This window comes from Struthio camelus, chromosome Z, assembly GCF_040807025.1.
Source record: "Struthio camelus isolate bStrCam1 chromosome Z, bStrCam1.hap1, whole genome shotgun sequence".
In the NCBI taxonomy this organism is placed as follows: domain Eukaryota; kingdom Metazoa; phylum Chordata; class Aves; order Struthioniformes; family Struthionidae; genus Struthio; species Struthio camelus.
In genome coordinates this window covers 22639711-22661036 of record NC_090982.1, presented here as the reverse complement: position 1 = coordinate 22661036, position 21326 = coordinate 22639711, and the positions used below count along the sequence as shown (strand labels likewise).

The 21326-nt window shown below is 42.0% G+C and overlaps 1 protein-coding gene across 1 annotated transcript; it reads right to left on the bottom strand.

Moving 5' to 3' along the window:
- Positions 1-1051: 1051 nt before the first annotated feature.
- SNAPC3 (small nuclear RNA activating complex polypeptide 3) lies at positions 1052-19549 on the bottom strand. Its single transcript, XM_068928026.1, has 9 exons — positions 19293-19549; positions 14195-14272; positions 12822-12906; positions 10964-11068; positions 10317-10466; positions 6308-6390; positions 4908-5072; positions 3831-3938; positions 1052-2021 (listed from the first exon to the last, which is right to left on the bottom strand). Exons 1-9 carry the CDS (start codon positions 19526-19528, stop codon positions 1874-1876), a joined length of 1158 nt encoding a protein of 385 aa, XP_068784127.1. The 5' UTR covers positions 19529-19549; the 3' UTR covers positions 1052-1873.
- Positions 19550-21326: the final 1777 nt, after the last annotated feature.

Sequence of the window (21326 nt, the reverse complement as noted above, 5' to 3'; positions counted from 1 at the left end):
TAATGGAAAGAAAGTAAATGCCTTGGGCAAAGGATAGCATACTGGGGTGAATCAGTTTAATTAAAGATTAAATTCACATTTTGGATTCCTCCTATCTTGTCTTTTCCCTTCCCCCTACTGCTAAAACACAAAGCCTAAAAATATACTGATGGCCTTCCTAGAATTCAGCATGATAAGCTACCAAATAAGCAAATAATAGCTTTAGAAATTACACCAGCTGTCTATCTGATCACAGTTTCAATGCCAAAGGGGACTGAACAGCCCATATGTTAACAAGGGACAGCTGAAGAAGAGGGGGGCCAGGGAAGATAAGAGTAGCAGCTGATGAGGAAAATAATAAAGTCACAATCAGGGTTGTACTCTCATGGATTTTTAAAAAAGCTTTTATAGCACCACAACGCAGTCAAGCTTGAAGAGAAACAGAATAGCAGATAAAGCCTAAATACCTCAAACATACTTGCTATTCCTATCTTTATAGATTTAACTTCTAGATAGAAACTATGATAATCTTAAAATGACCTCTGTCATAAGTGCTAGATTCACTACTTTGTTTTCAAAGTAAGCAGACCAACAGCTGACTGAGTTAAAGGTGATGCATTTTTCTTCACGTTCTCTTTTTTTCGTCTTAAAAAAAAAAAGTACAGGTGTATATTCACATGACTTAATATACCACTGGAAAGCAGTCATATTGAACTGAGTCCTGCAAATGTTTATTTGAAACATTTTTGTTTCAAGACCTCTAAAATAATCAGGTAGCCACTTCCATGATCTATGGTCACGGGACTCAGTAGAAGAATTCAGTTCATCAAATGTGTTTCCGTACGCAGGTTATCATAGTAAAATGTCTTTTACACTAAGCAAAACATTTTTTCTTTTTGGGAGAACTGTCTCACGTTTGCACAAGAAAAGTAGTTAGTGTTACTAGCTTCCCTAAACAGGAAAGGTCTCCACTGAACTGCTCTGAATTCCAGACAGCTTTAAAAAGCAAGACACTAGTTACATATATTCTGCCATGGCAAGTAGAGTTTCAGTATAACATCAAATCATCAGGATAAGTACAAATTTGTTATTTTTATTAAAATGTGACAGGACTTAAAATAACAAACAGAATGATACCAAAAAAAAGGAGAAGTACACAATTAACACTACTTCATGAACTGTTAAAATTGCATACCCTCTAAACACCAAGTTAACCAAGTTATTGGAAAGGCAGGCCACAAATCGGTAATCAATGAAGTGTATTTTACTCCTCACAAGGTCAGTCCTCAGAGCCAGAAGGCAAAGATAATGGTAGCTTACAGAAACAAGTACCCTCTATTTGAAGGAAAGATCTCAAAAGCAATCGGCACTTTGACCCATCTCTTCGAATGCGTTCTCCTCTCAACCAACTCAGTGCACCTACTAGCCACCCTTTTTCACAGATGGCAAATGCCCAATTTTTCAAGGCAAGATGTTCAAAGACCACGCTGTCATCCTTTCAAGTTAGAGACCTGAATGTGCAGAATTTCTCAAGAAACTGACTGCTTTTGCAAGGTACTTTTTAAACATACCGACTTTCAAAGGCTGTAGTCTCCAAACTACTATACTGCAGTCAAAGCATATTCAAAAACGTTCTTTATTAAAATAAAGTACACGTCTGAGCACATTTTTTCCATGCTAACATCTTTTACAATCATACTTTTATTTACCGGTCAGAAAAGAAGCATACCAAAAAGGTATGCTTCCAAAAGGCTCCTTCCACTTCATAGGAGAGGCATAAAAGCCTAACCCAAAAGCCAGCAACCAAAACACTCAAGCTGTTTGGTGGTTTTAACAGCCACAGCAACAGATTCATCAAGGCATCTCACAGAATTCATTCTGGTTGATGTCAGCTTTAGTTGAAAATCCCAGGATCAACATAAGGGTATGCAAGAAACTCCCCCAGTTTATTGCCGTCCGCATCATAATGGAGCATTCGAAAACAAACATCGCAGAAGAAACAAGGATCCTCTGGTGCCAAACTGTCTTTGTTGGTTACCCACCTACAGGTTACAAAATAGAGGTGTTTTCCATGAAAGTCTAACACATACATGACAAACATATCAACATTTTACTCAAAGCTGGGGATGGACAGCAAACATCAGCAATGAAGTTATACTGACCAGGTCCTACATACATTGCACACCTCCCTCCCACCCCAGGCATACAACTTCTTTCCAAATGCCTACCCACTCTGTGTCAACCCCAATTGCTGTCTTACACTGCTTACAGCAGCATTTCCTGGGCAACTCCTCAAACCTGCATAGCTGGTACAGTGAGTAACCAAAAAGAAATGTTAACAGGAAGCTCCTGTCCACCCTATGGCAATTTCAGTCATTAAGGGTAAATAGATTTATCTTTTAAAGAAGAGCCTTTGATATGGAATAGACTTGTAACTGTCCCAAACTACTCTGAACAAGAACCAAACCCATTTAGAGGGCTACAGGAAGGGCCTGGATGATGCAGGCAAAACAAGGAGGCGATTGCCGCACACCCAAGCAAGCAGCAGAGTTAACATAAACTCAGTTGCCAGCACACGGATGGGCTGTCATGTCACGGAGCAATTTATGGTAGCACTCAGAGGCCCTGACAGTTCAAGGCCTCCAGTGATTAAAGATGCTATCTGCACAGATTAGAACATGCAGGACAGCCAGCCAAAGCAGCTCTGGCTATCCATGGTTTAGCATCTCCCCACATAAGCTTAGTGCTTAATCCTGGTTTTAATTTAATGCATTTACATCACCTCTGGTAATGCCTTCCCCATCCCATCTTCCCCCTACATTGACCCTGTGGCTCCACCTCCCCTTATGGCTAAAGGCCTCACAGATTATAACCACCTGTGAAGCCATCCTAGGGGCTCTACTAAAAACACTAGAAACGGGCTCCCACCATGATGGGAATTGGCCTCTTTGCCTGATTCCAGGGAAGACTAAGGCCAAATAAGTAAGGTAACGGTACACCTGCTGTGTCAAACTGAGGCAGAGTGCAAGCTGCCCTGCAGAAAGAAGGGCAGCAGGTGCTTTTGGAAATAGTTAATCTAGAATTCTGTGAAATCAGGAAGCCTAGTTAAGTTCTGTAGAGCTCCCTGAGACTGATTTCTGCCATGCCTAATGATGGGCTTTCTCCTATCTACGCAAACAGCATTAAATACCAGAAGGAGCACCAAGTTCGTGTTCTGTTCTTTTCACTGCAGAAGATACACGCATCAAAGTTCCTTCAAGCACAGCTGCATGGCCCAGAGCTTTCATGCAGAGGTCATGAATTTCTGTTGAGGGTACAGGGGCAAGCCGTACGGCTTCTTCTAACGTAATACGGTAAAATCTGGAGTTAAGTTGCCGAGATCCAAACTTCCCTCTACATATACACTGGATTGCATGAAAGCTCCATAAGGCTTCTTGCAAAGGAATTTGAATTACTCATCCTGTCAGAACAGAAAATGCAGCATTTTCTCCCAGCAGTTAGATTTTCAAAAGTAAGTAACTGATCAGGAACCTAGCTCTATGTATGCAGAAGAATTCAAGTCAGAGACTTAACCTCTTCATTCCAGTTCTTTTGATCATCCTAAATCATCTCCAGTGAATACTTCCGACAAGAAGCCTTTTCCAGGGCTGTGAGAGGACAACTTGCCTGAAGATCTGATATTTAGATCAGATCAAGATAGGATTCAGATATCAAAGAATTTTTGCATAAAGATTATTTTGCACAGCATAGCACAAATATACACAGAGCTCAGATTTTTTAGAACGTTACTAGAGGCACCTAGAAAGATTTCTTGAAGACGACATCTTAAAAGGATGGAGAACGCAGCATACCTGGCTGTATACATTTTGCACACAAAGCATTTTCTGGTACATAACCAGTGTTTCTTGATTAGCAAGGGATAGAGGTTCCTGTCCAGGCAGTCGTCATGATGAACAAGCCTTGGGGAAAAAAAAGACACAATAAAGAGACAGCCACATTTAAACTGATCCGAACGTAAGCATGGATATTGACGATAAAGGCATGATTTAGATCCTAGTGCAAACTAGGACGAAACTTCTGTTTAGCATCTCTTAACAGCGATAAAGTCCTGGAGCTTTGACTGCTCCATCCTTGGCTTTTATGGTTAGGAGTAAATTAGTTAGGAGCCTGTATGAGCAACTCAGAAGTATACAAACCATCTACTTCAGGCATTCAAGATACAATTCAGAGCGCTCAAAAGCTTATGTCTCCTACACAGACTAATAGAGAGACATAAACATCATCAGGAAATGTTTAGAAGCTCATAATCCTGACATCATCTACTTGCAACACCTATGCCTTTTTTGGGTTGTATTCCTCTTCAGAAGTACAATGTATTAACAACGCTTAGATACATCAGGCTTCTGGAAACAGAAAATGATTTTCCTCCCACCACAGCCAGCCAGTGTTATGCTACCCACCATACTCTGAGCATACGCCGAGTGAAGTACATGCAATAAAAATAATCAACAAAACTGTTGATGTAGTTGCCACTTCACGGCCACTATCAACTCCTCTTTCCCTTCCTCGCCTAACCACCTCAGCCCACTATTTCCATTCTTCTGTTCTATTCTTACGTCCCGCTGCTTGGCACCAAGTTCAAACTAACAAGCCCAGCTAACTCTAGCCAGAGGCGCTGTCAGCACTGTGCTCCCCAGTGCCCCAGAATTAGTATGCAGATATGCCACATGCTTGCTTTGTACAGAAAGTGCTTTTCACCTTGGGTGCCGTTCCTCCCATACTGCGGTCGTGTCATGCTAGTTAGAAAGCAGTATTACAGATTACTGTTAAAAAAGGTATTCTAACAAACATTTAACACAACGTCTGAAGTATTTCCACAGCAGGCTTGCTTTCAACTACCAGAGAATTCCCAAAAAGCAGCCATTTACCTTATATCTGTGATGATGATGATGTGCTCACAGTCCCCTTGGTGGCAGAAAAGGTATGGAAAGCCAACTCTGAGGGACAAATCATTAAATGTATAGTCTTCCATCTTGACAGACTGAAGATTTCCATAGCCTCTATCATGAGATTCTGACCACTCAATAACTGTTCTGAAAACAGAAAGGTCATCAGTGTAGCAAAGCTAGAACTGCAAGTGCACAGGAAAGGAAGGTCACTTTCCTTACATTTTAGGGAACCTGCAAAACTTTGCACGGGGATACAGTTAAAAGATTCAAATCACAACAGTTCCCAGCAGTTCATAGTAATATGAAATAACTTCATAGTAAGACCACAGCCCCACAGAACTGTGCACTGTCTACAGACGTTTGCCTCTAAAGCCCCAGCAGGCATTTTCCTGAAGAGTTTGTCTTAAATAGATGCCTAACAACGGCACAATTTAGATTTCCAAAACTTAGGAATGGAGGGGCAGTGGCCACTGTTGCAACTATTTCTTGGCCTTTCAGCACACTCATACATACCAGACTTGTACTTCTACAAGATTTGAAAGTGTTTCCAGAACAATATTAGCACTTCTGCAAACAGCATATAACAAACTCTTCCATGAGGATCATCATCACTCATGAACAGAAAAAGAAAGAGGAGTCAAGTAATTCATTTCTTTGAAGTCACACACAAAGTCCAGCAAAACAGGAACCGAGTTCAAACATATGCTTCTTCCATACCACCTGTTCTAACAGCTTGATCTCCTAAGTCTCATCAATGTGTCAAAAAGCCCATACTTCCTTACAATAAACAAGTATGTAACGTTTAAATGGATAGCTCTCAGGCTCAATTAGTGTGAGCTATACCTCCAAATAAAAGAAATCCAAGGCTCTTGTCAGTGTCCTCTCAGATTTCTTTTCCTCAACAGTCATAGAATCTCCTGCTCACTTTAGTGTGAAGGCATTCGGCACATTTCCAAGACTGAGCAGAAAAACAGCCCCTACACAGTAGAGCTTATTCTCTTCCTACCCCATCATCTACCTCACAGGTGAGGTTTCTTTGGTGATCATCACAACCAGAGACGTCATTTAAAAAGCCAATACAGACTGGCAGCTGTCAATGTCTTCCTTTCTGCAGCATCCTATCACAACAGAGCAAAAACTGGATCTGCAGGAAAAATATGCGTTCTTCCCCTTTTCAGAAGGGAAGTAGGTAGAAGAAGCAAGTAAATTTAAAAAATAAACAACTACTTGAAAATCTATTTAACAAACAGGTAGCATACAAAGTCCATTCTAGCTTCATATACTAGACTTTCCAGTCCTAAAAACACCACAAATCATTAAAAAAAGAGATAAAATTTTCCTTCCCTAAAGGTTTTCCCTAGTCAATGTATATACCATACCTGCTCAGATCTCTGCACTCTGGGTATCTTTTATCGTTATAAAAGATGCCTTCAAAATAAAAGAAGGCAGATTTGTAGAGCTCCTGGGTGGGGGGGAGGGGGAGGGAAAGGTGAGAGGGAGGGAGAGGGAGAAGGATATGGAGAGAAAGAAGTAGAGAGAGAGAGAGAGAGAGAGAAAGAGAAGTCTGCATTAGTGTTACAGGAGATTCAACACTCAAAACATTACAAAACCATGACAAGAATGTGCACTTTAGTTATCTAAACTACATAAAAATGCCTCATTCAATAGCTTCCTAAGATAAGCTGTGCACTGGTTTTAGATGCTGATGACCCAAAAAGGCTTACACAACTGCTGACTATGGAGTCACTTTGCTAATGTTACCCTAAAGCCAATACAGGTTATCTTAGTTCTTTCACCACTATCCCCATCTTAGCTCTTACAGTTTTCTATCAAAACACAAAACAAGGACACAAGCACTGACAAAAAAAAAAAAAAAAAAACCAAACCCAAAACCCCACCCACCTAGCAAGGTCAGGACAAACCTTGCTACAAAACAGCTCTTGCTGGGATGACAGTGAACTGTTGCAATCCTCCTCTCTCCTTCCCCCTCCAAACACACAAGCAGTGAAAACAGCCACCTGGGAGCAAGTCCCAATTCACATCCACGTTAAGAAAGACAGACATCCAATTTCAGAAGGTTGAATCATCCCACTTTTGGGGTCTCAGAAAGAAATCCATCATCTTCGAAATGCGCCCTTAGTTACACAATTTGTCACATGCAGACAGGCTGTTTTTACCACTCTTTTCTCTACCAAAGACAATTAGCATTTTATGGCACTTCTCAGCAGTGCCAGGACTCATGGGATCATGAATCATCTCAAGAAATTAAGCTAATCCATTAGCGTTCCATACACATGTAATAAATTCTGCAGCAGGACCACATAACTAATCCACATACAGAAATAATCGTGTAGGTTCTGAGGCACCTGCAACCTCACGAAATAGATAAGGAGGGGAAAACATCCCACTAAGACAACACAACCAAGTATCATTCTGTTCATCTATCTATACTGCTTGCACAACAACATTCATAGATTTGTCCTCTCCTAAAACTAAAAATTAGAGACAAATTGTATTTTTACAAAATGTTAATTATGTGTGGGTTTGGAAGTTTAAAACAGCTATATAACAGCAGAAAGAAGTGGAACAGATTAACATGACATATTACAGCCAAAAAGAGAAAAAGAAAACATACAAATTTTTAATTTAAAACCACGTGCAATTTAGCATCTAAAAAAGAAGTAACTGGTAACTTAAGACAAACATTTGTTTCTCATCATTTTAATTTTTTGTTGCTGCTGTCAAAACAGTTTTATAGAAACAAGTGACTTGAGGAGAGAGAAAAAGACTAGGAAAGGCTGTGCTTTTTCATCCATGTAAGTTTTTTTTTTTTTTTAAACCTTTGAATTGTGCTCTTCCAGGTTCTTTCTGGCATATAAAAGGAAGTTGTTTTGGTTCCTTTTCAATAATTTCCTAATGACTGAGGCCAGATTACAGTGTATGTTACCAAGCTGAACACAACCCCTGTAGAGGGCTTAGCAAACAGTTAGAAGAGGCAGGAAACAGCCTTGTGCAGTGGATCTTGAAGCAGGGAGATGCCCCAGACCCAGAACCAAAAGCAAGTAAGGAACCATACCGTCCAATTAGTTTATTACATTTTGCCGAAGAAAAACAACAGCAAAAAAATAACAACCACATCTATCACAAGAGTGACATAGCTACCACACAAACCCATCCTGGCCTGGGGAAAAGGGCAAGCTGCCTTGCACAGCATTCATTACTGGAAGTACAGGGAAGTTTAGAGACACTGACTGAACCCATGTGGAATCATTTCAGAGTGGAATAATAGACTGCTGCTTAGGGACACGTTCTGCATATGCAGTATATTTATGCAGATCTGTAACACAAAAGTGATACTAAAATACACTGTGTACATGTACAGTTGAACTGTTAAAAAGGTTACAAAACACAAATTTTCCAATATTTCCAGTTGCTCTTCAAAGAGCAGAGGTACTGTTTACCTTCCGGCAAAAAACTTATCTGTTAATTACATACTAGCACTCAGGTATTGCACAAAGCCCTTTTAAAAGGTCTGTTCATATGCAATATACTTGAATGAACCTTTCATTTGTGGACCTCAAGAGCATTTTGGCAGAGTACCTCCCAGATGTGCATGACATCCAGATAGCGACAGGATTACCTAAGACAGTGAGGTAGACCCAAGTTCTACACCCTTCCCTCTAATTACGGTAAGCATGTACAAGCTTACACATAAGTGAAGGTTACTATTGAGTAATTACATATAAAGCCTAAATACTGCTACACTCTGGCAACTCCTTACCAATTTTGGGGGTCACACAGTTCCAAGTCAGTCACTGCTTTAAAGTTCCCCTAAATTTCAAAAGACAGCAATCCATCAGAGTGAACAGAAGGCGGTCACTGGACGCATTGTTATAAACTTCTTAGGAATTTCAGTCAGATCTTTCCTGATGAACGCTAGCCACAATTATGGCTCAGAGATGCTTCTTCCTCTCACACCTTGCATTATCCCTCAGTCTGTGAGGAGAGATCCCCCATCAGATTTCTCCAGGGAACCCTGGGAGTAGTAGCCTCTGCATAAAAGATCCATGACTGCTGCACAAAAGCAAAGGCTGACAAAAAAAAACACAAAGAGGAGGAACGAAAGAGAAGCTAAACCTATTTATACTAACAAAAAAAAAAAAATCAAAAAAGCTTCTCTTACCGTCTCCGTACCAGGTAACAAGCTACAGATGTTTACCTAACTTATGAGAGCAGGAACTTGGTCCTTTTGCATAGCCTGTATACTCTTAACTGCACTTTAAGAGAAGCCAGGGCTGACACCAACAGGTAACTTATACATATAGCCTCTTCCAGGGAGTCTAGGAGTGCCATTCAGATTTAAATCTGCCTCTCCGATTCTTTAATTAGTCAGAAGTTGTTCTTCTATTTCAAACAGCTAATGTACTTCTGGCAGGTCAGGATGCCACTCCCCTTCCTGCCTGAAAGGAGGCAAATCCTTCCCCCACTGACAGTTAATTACCATCTTGCTGAAGCTACATGCAAATTTCATCATGAAGACTTTCCACACGCTGAGCCAACACTCCACTGCAAGTTGTAAATTCACAATCATCGTTGACGCAAACAAATGGAATTAACGCACACTGCTTATTATCAACACTTGATGGCAGGCCAGACACGGTGTTATTCATTTACTTTACAGAAATCATCTGTGTCACAAAACCAAGTCTCAACCCTGTCTTTCACGACAGTCTCAAATGACTCCTCTGCCTGACCACAAGAGAGCTGAGCCTCTGAACTCAGAGCTAATCAACTACTGTTTGACCAGCTAGTGGTAGAAAGGTTTGTTCATATCTTTCCATTCACTCCTGCACAAGTGAAGACTAATACTTGGGATGTCTCTGTGTTCTTAAACAAGAAGGTGCGAAGTCTTTCCATATTTTAATTTTTCATGGATCCTTTGTGTGCACCCCAAGAGAACAGCAACTGAATGGGGTGGGGAACAGAGGGAAATCATCTTCATTTCTACGTTTGCTCAGCAACCACTTGCAAACACCAAAGCTTATCAGTTAACAGAAATCCAAAGGTTTACCATCTCACTTTATTTCTGGCATTTTAGAACATATTTCAATGAAAAGCCAGTCCACAGGCACACGTCTATGCACGAACTTACTGCTACTAGTAATACTGCCCAGTGCTGGCACTAAAGATATTTCTCTTCACGTGCCATCAAGAATGCACAAAACAGTTCAGCTTGGCAATGCCACCACACAGTAGTTACTTTTGATGTAACCCACAATCAAAACCATTCCAGCTAAATTTATGCTGAAAAGAAATCCTCCCTCCCTCTCTCTTGCATGTTCTCCAAATTCCCTACACAGGCAGGGCTTTCCAAGCAGAAGGTTTTACCTTGCTGATGTGTTCTGGTGCTTGATCTGGCTGACTGCTGAACTCACCACCTATCTGGAGGTCACTGACGCAGGAAATTGAGTCTCTCAGTTCAGTGAGCTTCTGACTGCCCAGTACAAGGACTGTCTGATAAGGTTTGTGATATTTATGCTACAGAAAAAACAGCATATGAGCTTCAAATAAAAAACATCCTTCAGCATTAGAACCGCTCTTCAGTGATCACTTGGGGTCATTAGCAGTGGCACAACACTCCCCATACAACACTGAAAACAGCATCTTGTCTCAGCTTTTCTTAAGGCTGCAGGTGATTAGAGAGTTCTTTTGAAGGTCCAAAGTTACATTCCCAACAAGAAAGCTCACGAAAGACAGGAAGCTTGAGCACACTTACTCCAAATGTTTTACACATTTTGAGCCTTTTGTGAAATTAAGTAACTACTGAGTAATTACTGTAAGCATTTCTTTCTGTAAATCACTGAAAGACAATTAAAGTCATATTCTAACAAGGTCTTGAGAAGTTACTACAGCTTGAGGGTTTACCTTGTGTAATAACACACTCCCTCAGTGGTCTCACTGATTTTAACTGCTGGCGGAAGCAGGGCATTGTCTGAGTATGGAAAAGGCATTACTGTGGAAAATTCAGTACCAACCTTCTGAAATATGACGGGATAGAAGATATTTAGAGTCAAAAGCAGTTCTCCCTCCTCCACTAGATCTGCTGGATTGTCTGGCCTCTTTCCAATTGCATGAGACTCCTGGAAAAATAAAGATATGCATACATATTATGTTGGTAACTGTGGATATATCCCCTGGATAAAAGTTTGATAAACTCTGTCCTAACTATAACTCCTTTTCAACTCTGTCTTAGTGTAGCCTTCTGAATCACAATAGTCTAGTTCTTCCAAGATATGGAGGTGAGAAACTGCTGTAATTACTTCATTCTTCAGCTCTGGAGTAACTGAGTTATTTCCAGGAATTAGAGACAGCTAGCCACTCCTCTGCCCTTGTGGAGCCCAACCGCTGTCAATTTCTACCACTTCACTCAGAAGCACCCTTTGAATGCTTTCCCACCAAAAGGGGAATCACAACTCCCAGCTTGAGAAAGACTGACCTAGAAACTAGCCACAGGGTGAGGCTAACAAGTGTTAGTGCAAAACCATCTTTTATTAAGGAAGCTGGACATAGTTGGGGGTCTCAATTTTGTCAAAATCCAACCCCCAAATCCAGCACTGCCCTGCTACACAGCTATATTTTAGAGAAGAACTGAAAGCATTTCTGTTCTAGTCTGTTTAAGACATAGCTTCAAATGTGAAGATGAGGGAGGGCACTTTCTGTGGCAATCATAGCTTCCTACTACTGCAACGAACCAAGAGAGAATGCCAGATGCAAAAACACTTCTCACAAACACAAAGTGTTCTTCAAATGTAGTTACAGAACTGGATACTGCTGTTAGGTGTCGGTGCAGAAATACATGTGCTCTATCCCTCTGCATCATTTCCTAGTGTGAACAGATTCCAAACTCATGTTGGGTTACCCTTTGCATTCTACGTCACACAGCTCGGTCGCAACTGCCTCCGGCACACAAACCACTTACCATAACCTCCTTAAAGGATGAAGTAACTAACCACATGATTGTCCTTCAGAAATAGAAATACGACACCGTTTGTGAAAGCCTGCACTTGGGCCTCCAGACGGTTGAAAGAAGATCGGACATGACAGATCAGGAAACCGTAAGGAAAGTCACAAGTGATGTCCCTCCCTCTCTGTACTTCCATTCCTACCTTTAACAGTGGCTCTTGTCTTTCTTGTTCAAGCAACGGACTCCAGCACTTGGAGATTTCAGAACTTAATTTTTCTATCTAGGATATCTAGCTTTACTGGTTGTGAACAAAATCTTCAGAAAAGGTAAAAAGAACAGTTAGAGTAATTCCAAAATGGCTTTTAAGGGGCTGATCACTGCACTCTTAATTCCTGACAGCTCAGAGTGGCTCAGAAACGTGTTTTGTGCAGCTCAGAATTAGGAAGTTACCATCACCATGCCCCTATTGTCTTTCTTTTTCAGCCCTGCAGAACCCAGGCCACAACCATTTATACATGACAGCTTACATTCCAAAATAGGACTCCAGCAGGAAAGACACTAAGCATTTTGTTTAGTTCCACAGTACATTCCTGTGATGCTCCGAACACTGGATCCCCTGCACACTGCTCTGGTAGCAAACAAGTAAGAATAATCAATCACACAGTAGTAATGGGCTGGAGTTCCTCTTTACTACACTTGGTACTATTTAAGAGAAGAGTTCCTGTCTCTAACATGTTACCATGTGGATTACTTTTCTATAAAGTCTCTCTAATCTGGTTACATTACCGGCAAACTCATAGTCTGCATAAACAACATACAGACGCACGGGAAAGAGAGAGAAAAAAAGAAAAAGAAAAGAAGCAACCAGAGGTTGGATTTTAGCTGTGCTAGAGTGTCGTGAGATCCTGTCAGGTGACAGGTTATCTTACCATCTCATAAGCAAGTGTTTCTTGTCTGCAAGCCCGATCCACAATTATGGTTTCTTCTCTTCTCTCTAGTGCCTTCTTTCTAATTCTGAGGGGCAGGAACATAGGAAAAAACTTCATTAAATAGCATTATACACTAACAGCTAATCTCTAGGCAGATTTTCAAACATCACAGAAGCTACTACCATGCCTTTTTCAAAGAGCAGGACTTCTGGCAGTCTTAGTATGAGAGACTATGTGACTCCCTCTCTCCTGACTCTTAAAGAAAACTGGCGGTACAAAGATCAGCTTATGGATTCCCCTCCCGCCATATTCAAGAGTCACCCCAATTAGCGGGCAGCCTTACAACACTTGTCCAGAAAATCTTCTGTGAGCAGCCTCTCCCAGAAAAAATATTCTGCTACCTATGAGGAAGCTGTTTCAACTATTCCTCCCACTCTAGAGGAATTCAGCTCTTGTTCAAGTACAAAACAAGATGGGAAAATAAACCTTCATAACCCCAAGGCATAGATACTTTTCTGGCATAGAAACCAGGACATCATTTCTAGAAGAAAGAGTATCATTTCTCAGACACAGAATATCGATTGCAATGCATACATTTAACCACTGTCTACTGAGCCCACTTTAACTTCCAGGACGAGTCCTTTTACTTCAAGACCTTCCGGTAAGTTTTCAATAATACTAACACTGATCGCAGCCTTAGCATACATTTCTTCGCATTAGTACTAAGCAAACTGAAATTCAAGCACAACAAAGGTCTGAATCGGCCCAGTGTGAATTTACAGTTCCGTAAGTGATGTAATTGTAACACATACGGCTCAAACCCTGGAAATGCACTGGTCAAATTAATGAACTCCATTAAGAACAGGGACAGATAACAGAGATACAAGAGATAAAAGACTGCAGCTTGAGCATTTACACTTTGCGTGTCACAGCATGACTGTGTGCCACTAGAAATAAGAGCTTACAGACCTATTTCATAAGGCTTTGGAGGAACCTCCCTTACATCCTTGTGTCAAGTTCCCCTGAGCATGAAGGCGTGCTCAAAATTCAGGTGCTATTTCAGAGGCATCTATAGCCAGAACTCCCCAGGTCTTTTCGTTAAGTAACAACCGCTTCAGCCAACTGCTTCAACACAGACAGCATGTTTCGTGTTTCTTACTAAAACATTCCTAAGAAACATTAAAGAAGAAGGCTAATACCAATTATTACATCAGGACATGGTGTTTTTGAAGTTAGAGCACTTCTGGAAACTGCTTCAGAAAGCACACCACTGCCTGGAATAGGAACATGTAACCAGCCGTGCTTTTGTTACTAGGTTTTTTTGTTTGTTTGTCTTTAAATCCGGGTTCTCTTAGTGCACTACAACAACATACCGAAGCGTTAGTAGACTACTGTCTTCAGGAATTACTTCTGGGTCCTTTTCTTCATCAGGAGGCATTAACATATCAACACTAGAACAATAAACAAAACATTTACAAAACATCAGGTTTTTGTAACATAAATGGAGGTGCAACTTCTTGCAAAGATGCCACAAAACTGAATCCTGTAGGATACCATATCTGCCCCCTTCATATTTTTAATAATATAAAGTTCCCCTAAGCCGTAGCACAAACAGATTGAACTCTCCAACCACAGGCTGCTATAATACTGACACTATTGTAAAAGTATCTGTTACCGTTTTATTCAGAAACATACAACACAATGCTGGTTCAAATACAGTAGTCACTTTGTACTAATAAGAAAAGAACTTTGTCTGTCTAACTTACAAATTGTCTAGAAAATATTATTTAAAATAGAAAAGTATCAATCCCTTTGAATCAGGCTTGGCCTGTTCTGTCTCCTATTTGCTTGCAAAGTATGTAGAAGAAGCGCTCACAGCATTAAGTTAGTGTCCAGTGTCAAACCCAAGAAGCTCTCATGCAAACCCACCTCTATATATGGACAAACTAACCACTGGCAGAGCTCAGAAAATAAAGATTTAGAGAGTACCATCTACTCTGAATATAATTTATGATTTTATAAGATGCTAATAAGAAAAGAATACAATCATGGCTTTCACATCAACAATATTAAGCTAGGTAACAGCATCACTGCAGTAATGAATAAGCCTTAAGAGTAAAACTCTTAGGCATAGGAATATACAGTAATTGGCAAGTCTGGAATCAGCTGATTTCAGCCTACAAAGAGTGAGAGTCTGATAAAATTTTGGTTCTGTGTAGATGACCTAGTTCTCACAACCCAACAAGGCCAGTTTGCATTTAAGACGATTTGTACTTGCTATCGTTTCAATACTTTCTTACCATCCAGCAGTCCACTAAGAATTTTAACCTTCCTCTCTTAGAGATTTTATTCCAAATGGAAGAATCTTCTTTTTAAGTTAGTGAGGCAAGGGGATTCATCATTCAGGTGCACCTTTTTTAAAACAAGGTGTGCATAAATTAGTTACAACCTCCTGTAAAAAGAATCAACCTTATCCTTAGATTCCCACTGAAGGAACTAGAGGCAGAAACAAATGAGCCTTAAATCAAGTGCAAACTGCACTCGTGCTCAGGAATAGTAATTTAATTAACAGACTGGAGAGGAACATGAAAACAGGGAACAAGCGGCAACCTCTTAGATGGGGCTGTTCTCCTCCATCCAGTGTAGATTAGTGATATGAATTGACACGTATTTAAGCAATATATAGCCCCTGCTGGGTAACGCAACTTACAATGGACCGTCCTGTGCCCAATTTAAAAAAAAAAAAAAAAAAAATCAATCTCCCACCAGCACACTCGGACTTGCTTATCTAAGTCTCCCTGCACGCAGGTGAGTATTCCCATTCAGCAGAGAGGCTCGAGTCAGTTACGACCTGACGTTTTGCAGACATCTCTGTATATTCTTTAAAAAAAAAGAAGTAGGTTGTCTGCAGGATCAGAAAACGTCAATTACCTCCTGCAACAAAGCTTCACCTGCACCAAAGCTGACAGTTTCCAGTTTCCCTTTATACACAGGTGTGATGTCAGAACCCAGTGGCAGCAGTCACTGCACGCTCCTCCCCACACAGCACAGCCCCAGAACGCACCAGGGACTTCTAGCTGTGCTATCTGCATGGTGCTCACTGTGCTCCTGCTCTACAGTTCTCCAGTGAGCAACTCCACGCAGACATAATATAAAAGAGAAGGCAGGTAAGTTGCTTTCTCATTTTCCTTATAACGACAGAACTGTAGCTAGAACAAGGAGAAACTCACACAAAATTTGTGCAAAGTCAGGCGTAAATCGCTCCTGATAGGTGCGAGTATGGGATTCCATGGTGACCCTGCAGAGAACATCCCTACGGAGACAGCACAAAAAATATCCTATAAACAACTACTAGCGCACTCAGTCATGCGAGGGGGGGAAAACAATGGCCAAAGACACTAGCCCAAGTGTTTCAGGAATGCTAAGGTGAACTGTAGGAAAGCGATGAGGAACAACATTTGAAGGTCTCCCTTGAGAAAAGAATGCAAAAAGTTACATGGAATTGGTGTCTCCTAGAAATATGTTTTTAGAAGGCTAGTGAAAGTCTGCAGAAATTTGGAGATGGAAATAAACTGCCACTGAAGCCTTTGAATCACCATGACTTTACTTTTCTCAGAATACTGTGGCAGCCCAATCAGCCTTCTCACTTTCAGAAATTGTACTTAAAAGATGCTTTAATATTTTGCCTGATGTTTTCCTGGTAAACAGACACAGTGTTTATATTGCCCTCTAAATTGCATATATTTTAAGGGTAGTACTTTCATCACCTTTGAGACACTAATACTGCAAGATGCTAAATACTAATACGTTAAGACGCTAATGCTAGCTTAACGCAGCTTTATAACACGTCCCTAGAGATATTTACAATCACCCCTTCTAATAAAACAAGAAGGTGAATTAGGGCTGAAGTGGAATAAGGTACCTGTAAACCTCACCTCCCTTGACCTACCTAAAATCCACATTGATCTGAGTCTAAGCCTATCCTACACGTATACAACAAATCACTCAGCAGGCAAAACAGAGTAACAGAACTTAGCTTTTCCACCACTCAAAAGACTTAAATCACCCAAACATCAATAATGAAAACCAACGCAAACCTCTCTGCACTCAGACTGCCAAGACATTTGAATAAAACTTAAAATTACACCCTCAGAATCTTTTGGTTAGTTAAGAGAATTACTGATGGAATCTCACAGTTAAGGGTAGTATCTCACATCCGCTCAAAATCAGATGAAAACCCAAACAAGCTACACTGTGATTGTTTGCCTACAGCTTGAACAGTGCGCAAGCAAATAGAATAGCATTCTTCCCAGTTCAGATCCAAATGAGTGAAAAATGATTTTTTCCTCAATCTCCCTGCATTCTGTTTCGTTTTTATAGAGGAAAAAAAAAATCACTGTCTCAATCACAGCTTATTGGGATGTACAGCAAGTTAAATATTATTCCATTTCTTTTCAGTAGAAAACCCTTAACCATCAAGAATACTTGTATGTGTATTATGTCATGTATATTCTAAACAAGATTTTCTATGGACATTAAAAAACTTAATCCTGACTTCATGAAAGATTCTCATAACCCATTGACATTTGCTTTTTTAAAACAGATGTAGGGGAGTACCCACACCTTCCCATCTCTCCTCTACCCAGAGGAAACCTGCTTAACTTCCACAAAGAGCTGTAATTCACAGTCAAAAAATAAGTTTTTACATCGAGGATGTCTTCACTTCAGTACATAGAAACTACATTCAGACCAATACTAAATGCGACCCAGAGACTCCACAGAACATATCTTAGAATGGTCCAATATTGTCATCTGTTTTGATAGGAGGAATACAAACAGCACACAGCAGGCGAGTGAAAGTAATGAGAGGTAGTAATTTGAGGCTGGCCCATGTAAAGAGAGACTCAAGAGACTAGGACCATTCAATCTGAAAAGCAAAAGCACGTGGAGATTAGGGACTGGGATTTGTAGCCTGCACAGGGTAAATGTCACGCCAGGATGTGCAGATTTATCTTCATTCTCCTGCAAAGCCAGAGGGCTGCTGCCAGATGACCTGCTCATTCCCCTAGAAAGATCATTTGTCCTCTTTTTCTTCCTCAAATCTTTCACCAGACAGCACCACTTTCCACAATATAGTGAGCAGCAAATGAAGAGCACCACTCTGTAACACCAGAAAGTGCAGACAGTAAACGAAATGTAGCAGTCACAGATGGAAGGAAGAAGAGAAGAGAAAGTGGAATCATGGAAGGTAAAAATAACCAAAGTATAGAAAATGGGACCAACATTCAAGCAAAAATAGGAATAGACAGAATCAAGCAATAGTGTTTCTGAAGAGAACCACCTGCAGAATAGGAGCAGTCAGGAACTACACCTACCCTGGGAAACCTTATGGAATAATTCACAGAGTCGCTGCCACATGAGAATGGCTGCACCTTCTGTAATGTTAACGGCAGCCTCTGCTTCTAGTGAGCCTCATAATAGTAAAAAAACAAAAAAAATAAACCCACCACAATCAACTGAAGATTGGTTTAGTTGAGCCAGCATTAGAAGTAAGAACATCTGGCAAATTTTTCCTCTACAGTCAAGGCGGGATATAATTCAGTAAGTAGTGTTTTCTTCCTGGCTTAAAAGCGCCTCTGAAAGTCTCAATTTCTGAAAAGCTCGTAAAGCTGTCACCATCAGACACAACACTGTCATGCAGGTGTACTTTGGCTCAGATACTGAACTCAGAGCTCTGGGGCTCCTATTCCTACAGCTACTTGCTCCTTGCCTTTTGTTAAGGCAAAAATCGTTCCTAACCCTCTCCCTCCTTCTCCTCAGGCATCATCATCCTTTAAATAAACAACAATTATCAAATGAATTTTTTCCAGTTAGTGACTTCACTAACTTCAGTTAGTGACTTAGCTTACTAACTTGATTATTACTGGCTTCATCATAATTCATGTTGCTCTAAAGTTATCCCCACGGTTTGGGGTATAACTCTGAAAATATTTAGGAGCATGTACCCACTGCACAACACCTGCATTTCTTTGTATGTATCACACACGCAGGCCACTGAAGTAAAACTCAAAGAGAGCTCAACACATTCTACTGTGTTAAGTTCTACTTAACTTTACAGATTTTTTTTCCTTCTTACCCCATACCTGAAACTAAGGTCATTCTACTCCGCGTGTGAAGGTGAACAGCTTCCACCTTGCATTTGAAGTGACTAGTGAACGTTTCAGGGGCTTGCTCCTGACTGCTAGGCCACACCGTAAGGCACAACCCAAGCTGACAGCTTCTGCCAGCACAGCGTTATCCTCCAGAGACACGACGCACCCTTGCTCCACAGCATACTGACTCCGGAGGAAGGAAGAAATAAATAAACGAGGCGCCGCACGGCACCGAGGCGGCAAAGACGGCACGGGGCCAGGGGGGCAGCGCCGCAGGAGGCGGGGGGGCCGCCGCCGCCGCCGCCGGGAGAGCGCCCACCTGCACACGGCCTGCAGCTCGGCCGCCGTCTCCACCGCGCAGCCCAGCTCCGCCGCCACGGCCGCCGCCGCCTCCTCCTCCTCCTCCTCCGCCTCCGCCGCCAGCGACAGGTCGGGCGGCCCCAGCTGCTGCCGCCAGCAGCGCCCCAGGGCGCCCACGCGGAACACGCGCGTGTACAGCTCCGCCACCTCGTAGTCGGCCACCTCGCCCGCCGCCGCCACCCCGCCGCCCGACATGGCCGCCGCGCCCGCGCCCCGGCCCGCGGGGCGCCCTGGGACCTGTAGTCCGCCGGAACCGACCGTTAACGGCCGCTGCCGCGGCGCCGGCGGAAGCGCGTCAGCGTGGCCGCCCGTTGGGAGCGCCCTGGGGCGGGGGGCCGGGGCGGTGTCTTACCCCGCAGGAGGAGCGGCCTTAGCACGCTGCGTCCTTTCCAGGCAGCTGTAACTGCAAAGTATGCGTTTCCAGTCAGCACGTGGTCGAAAACCATCCATGCGTGCCTGATGATGTGAGGGGAAAATAAGGAAGGGTGGTTTCTACCAAAAGATAATACGCCTAAGGCGCTGGTATATACAGCTATTTAATTGCACCCACCACAGGTTGGTCCCGGCGCTGGGCCTCTGCGCTTGTGCGGTGCCTTACCGTAGAGAAGGGCAGTCGTGAGATGGAAGGCGCCAGCTGCAAAGTTTGTCTTGCAGTGTTGTCATCCATGGATCCTGCCATGCACGTTTGGTGCTGTCGCTAATTACTTCAGCAAACGGTACTGCTTATCAAAAACTTCTAAGGAACAATCATGTAAGATGCGCCACCTTCCTGATTTTACTGTGACAGGAACTCTTTCAGCATGCCTTATTGGAAGGTTGCATTGTTTCTTGTACCTGAAACAACATTGTTCCAGTACCTAGAAATTCCCAGTTGGAATAGTGTGACAGAGCTGTCATTAGCCACACAGGTTAAGAAAGAAACAAGTAATTCTGGACTGGTCTAAAGTGATATACCTGTTGCATAGATGAGTTGCACCACAGCCTTCACGCTTACTTAAAGCCAAAATAATTTGTTACTTCTTTAAATACTAAGGAGCCTGTTAATGGATGGTTTGGAGGAACGTGGTGAAACTGAGAAGAGTGCATGAGAGTCTTTGCTGCATGGAAAGGATGCCAAGAACAGAGGAAGGTCATGAAGTTGTCCGCAGCTTTGGCAAAGGAAAGTATTTAACTGGGGAGACGAACGTGGCTGCACAGCCCTATGTTACAGGAATATAGTCTGCTTCATTTAGCCCCTATATCCTCCCCAATTATATCTACACTGGGACTATATTTCAGCGCTGAATTCCTTCCTTATCTCTCACTTACCTCTGCTTCTAATTACAGTTGTTCTTTTTTATGGAAGTTTTGTCAAGCTGGAACCCCATCTTTCTGTACTTATTGACACCTTTAGCTTCCTTTTTCAGCTACACCCTTTGCTGTCTTCATGCATCACATGACACTTCCCAGCTCCAGAGGAAGCTCTTGATTGAGGGTTGTTGCTCTCGCTTCCTGTTACAACCTCACCGAAACCTACTAGTTGTCCCATGAGGGTTTCTCATTCCAGTTTCACAAACCACACCTGCCTCTTTATTTTCTTTGTTGTGATCTTCCTTTGAGGGCATGTTCTGTCTGTGTTATGAACATAACCTTTCCCCTTTACGCACTTGCAGCATCACCTCAAACTTGAAAACACCTCATCACTTACCTGATGTAGCCGCATCAGGCTAGAATGGAAGTGGTAGGGCTCTACTCCCTATGGCATGGTGTTGGAATAAGCAGGTGAGAGCAATCTGGGCCAAGAGTAGAGGGATTAAATCCTACTCTTCCAAAAAACTGTCTGGGATTTCTAATGTTTGTAAAAAGAAAAGGAGAAAAGGCTACTTTCAAAAGCCTTGTGTGCAAGATCAAACACACACAATTGTATGGAACTCCATGGCTGGATTTTGTTTTAAAACCATATGAAAATACCATCACAGAATTCCCCACTGCTAGTGGGGAGTGTTGCTTGGAA

Coding starts and splice junctions, on each gene's coding strand:
- SNAPC3 (XM_068928026.1), bottom strand. CDS start 19,528: ATGTCGGGCGGCGGGGTGGCGGCGGCGGGCGAGGTGGCCGACTACGAG. Junction 11,069..12,821: donor AAACACTTGCTTATGAGATG/GTAAGATAACCT, acceptor TTATTTTTCCAG/GAGTCTCATGCAATTGGAAA. Junction 6,391..10,316: donor CACCAGAACACATCAGCAAG/GTAAAACCTTCT, acceptor CCCCCCACCCAG/GAGCTCTACAAATCTGCCTT.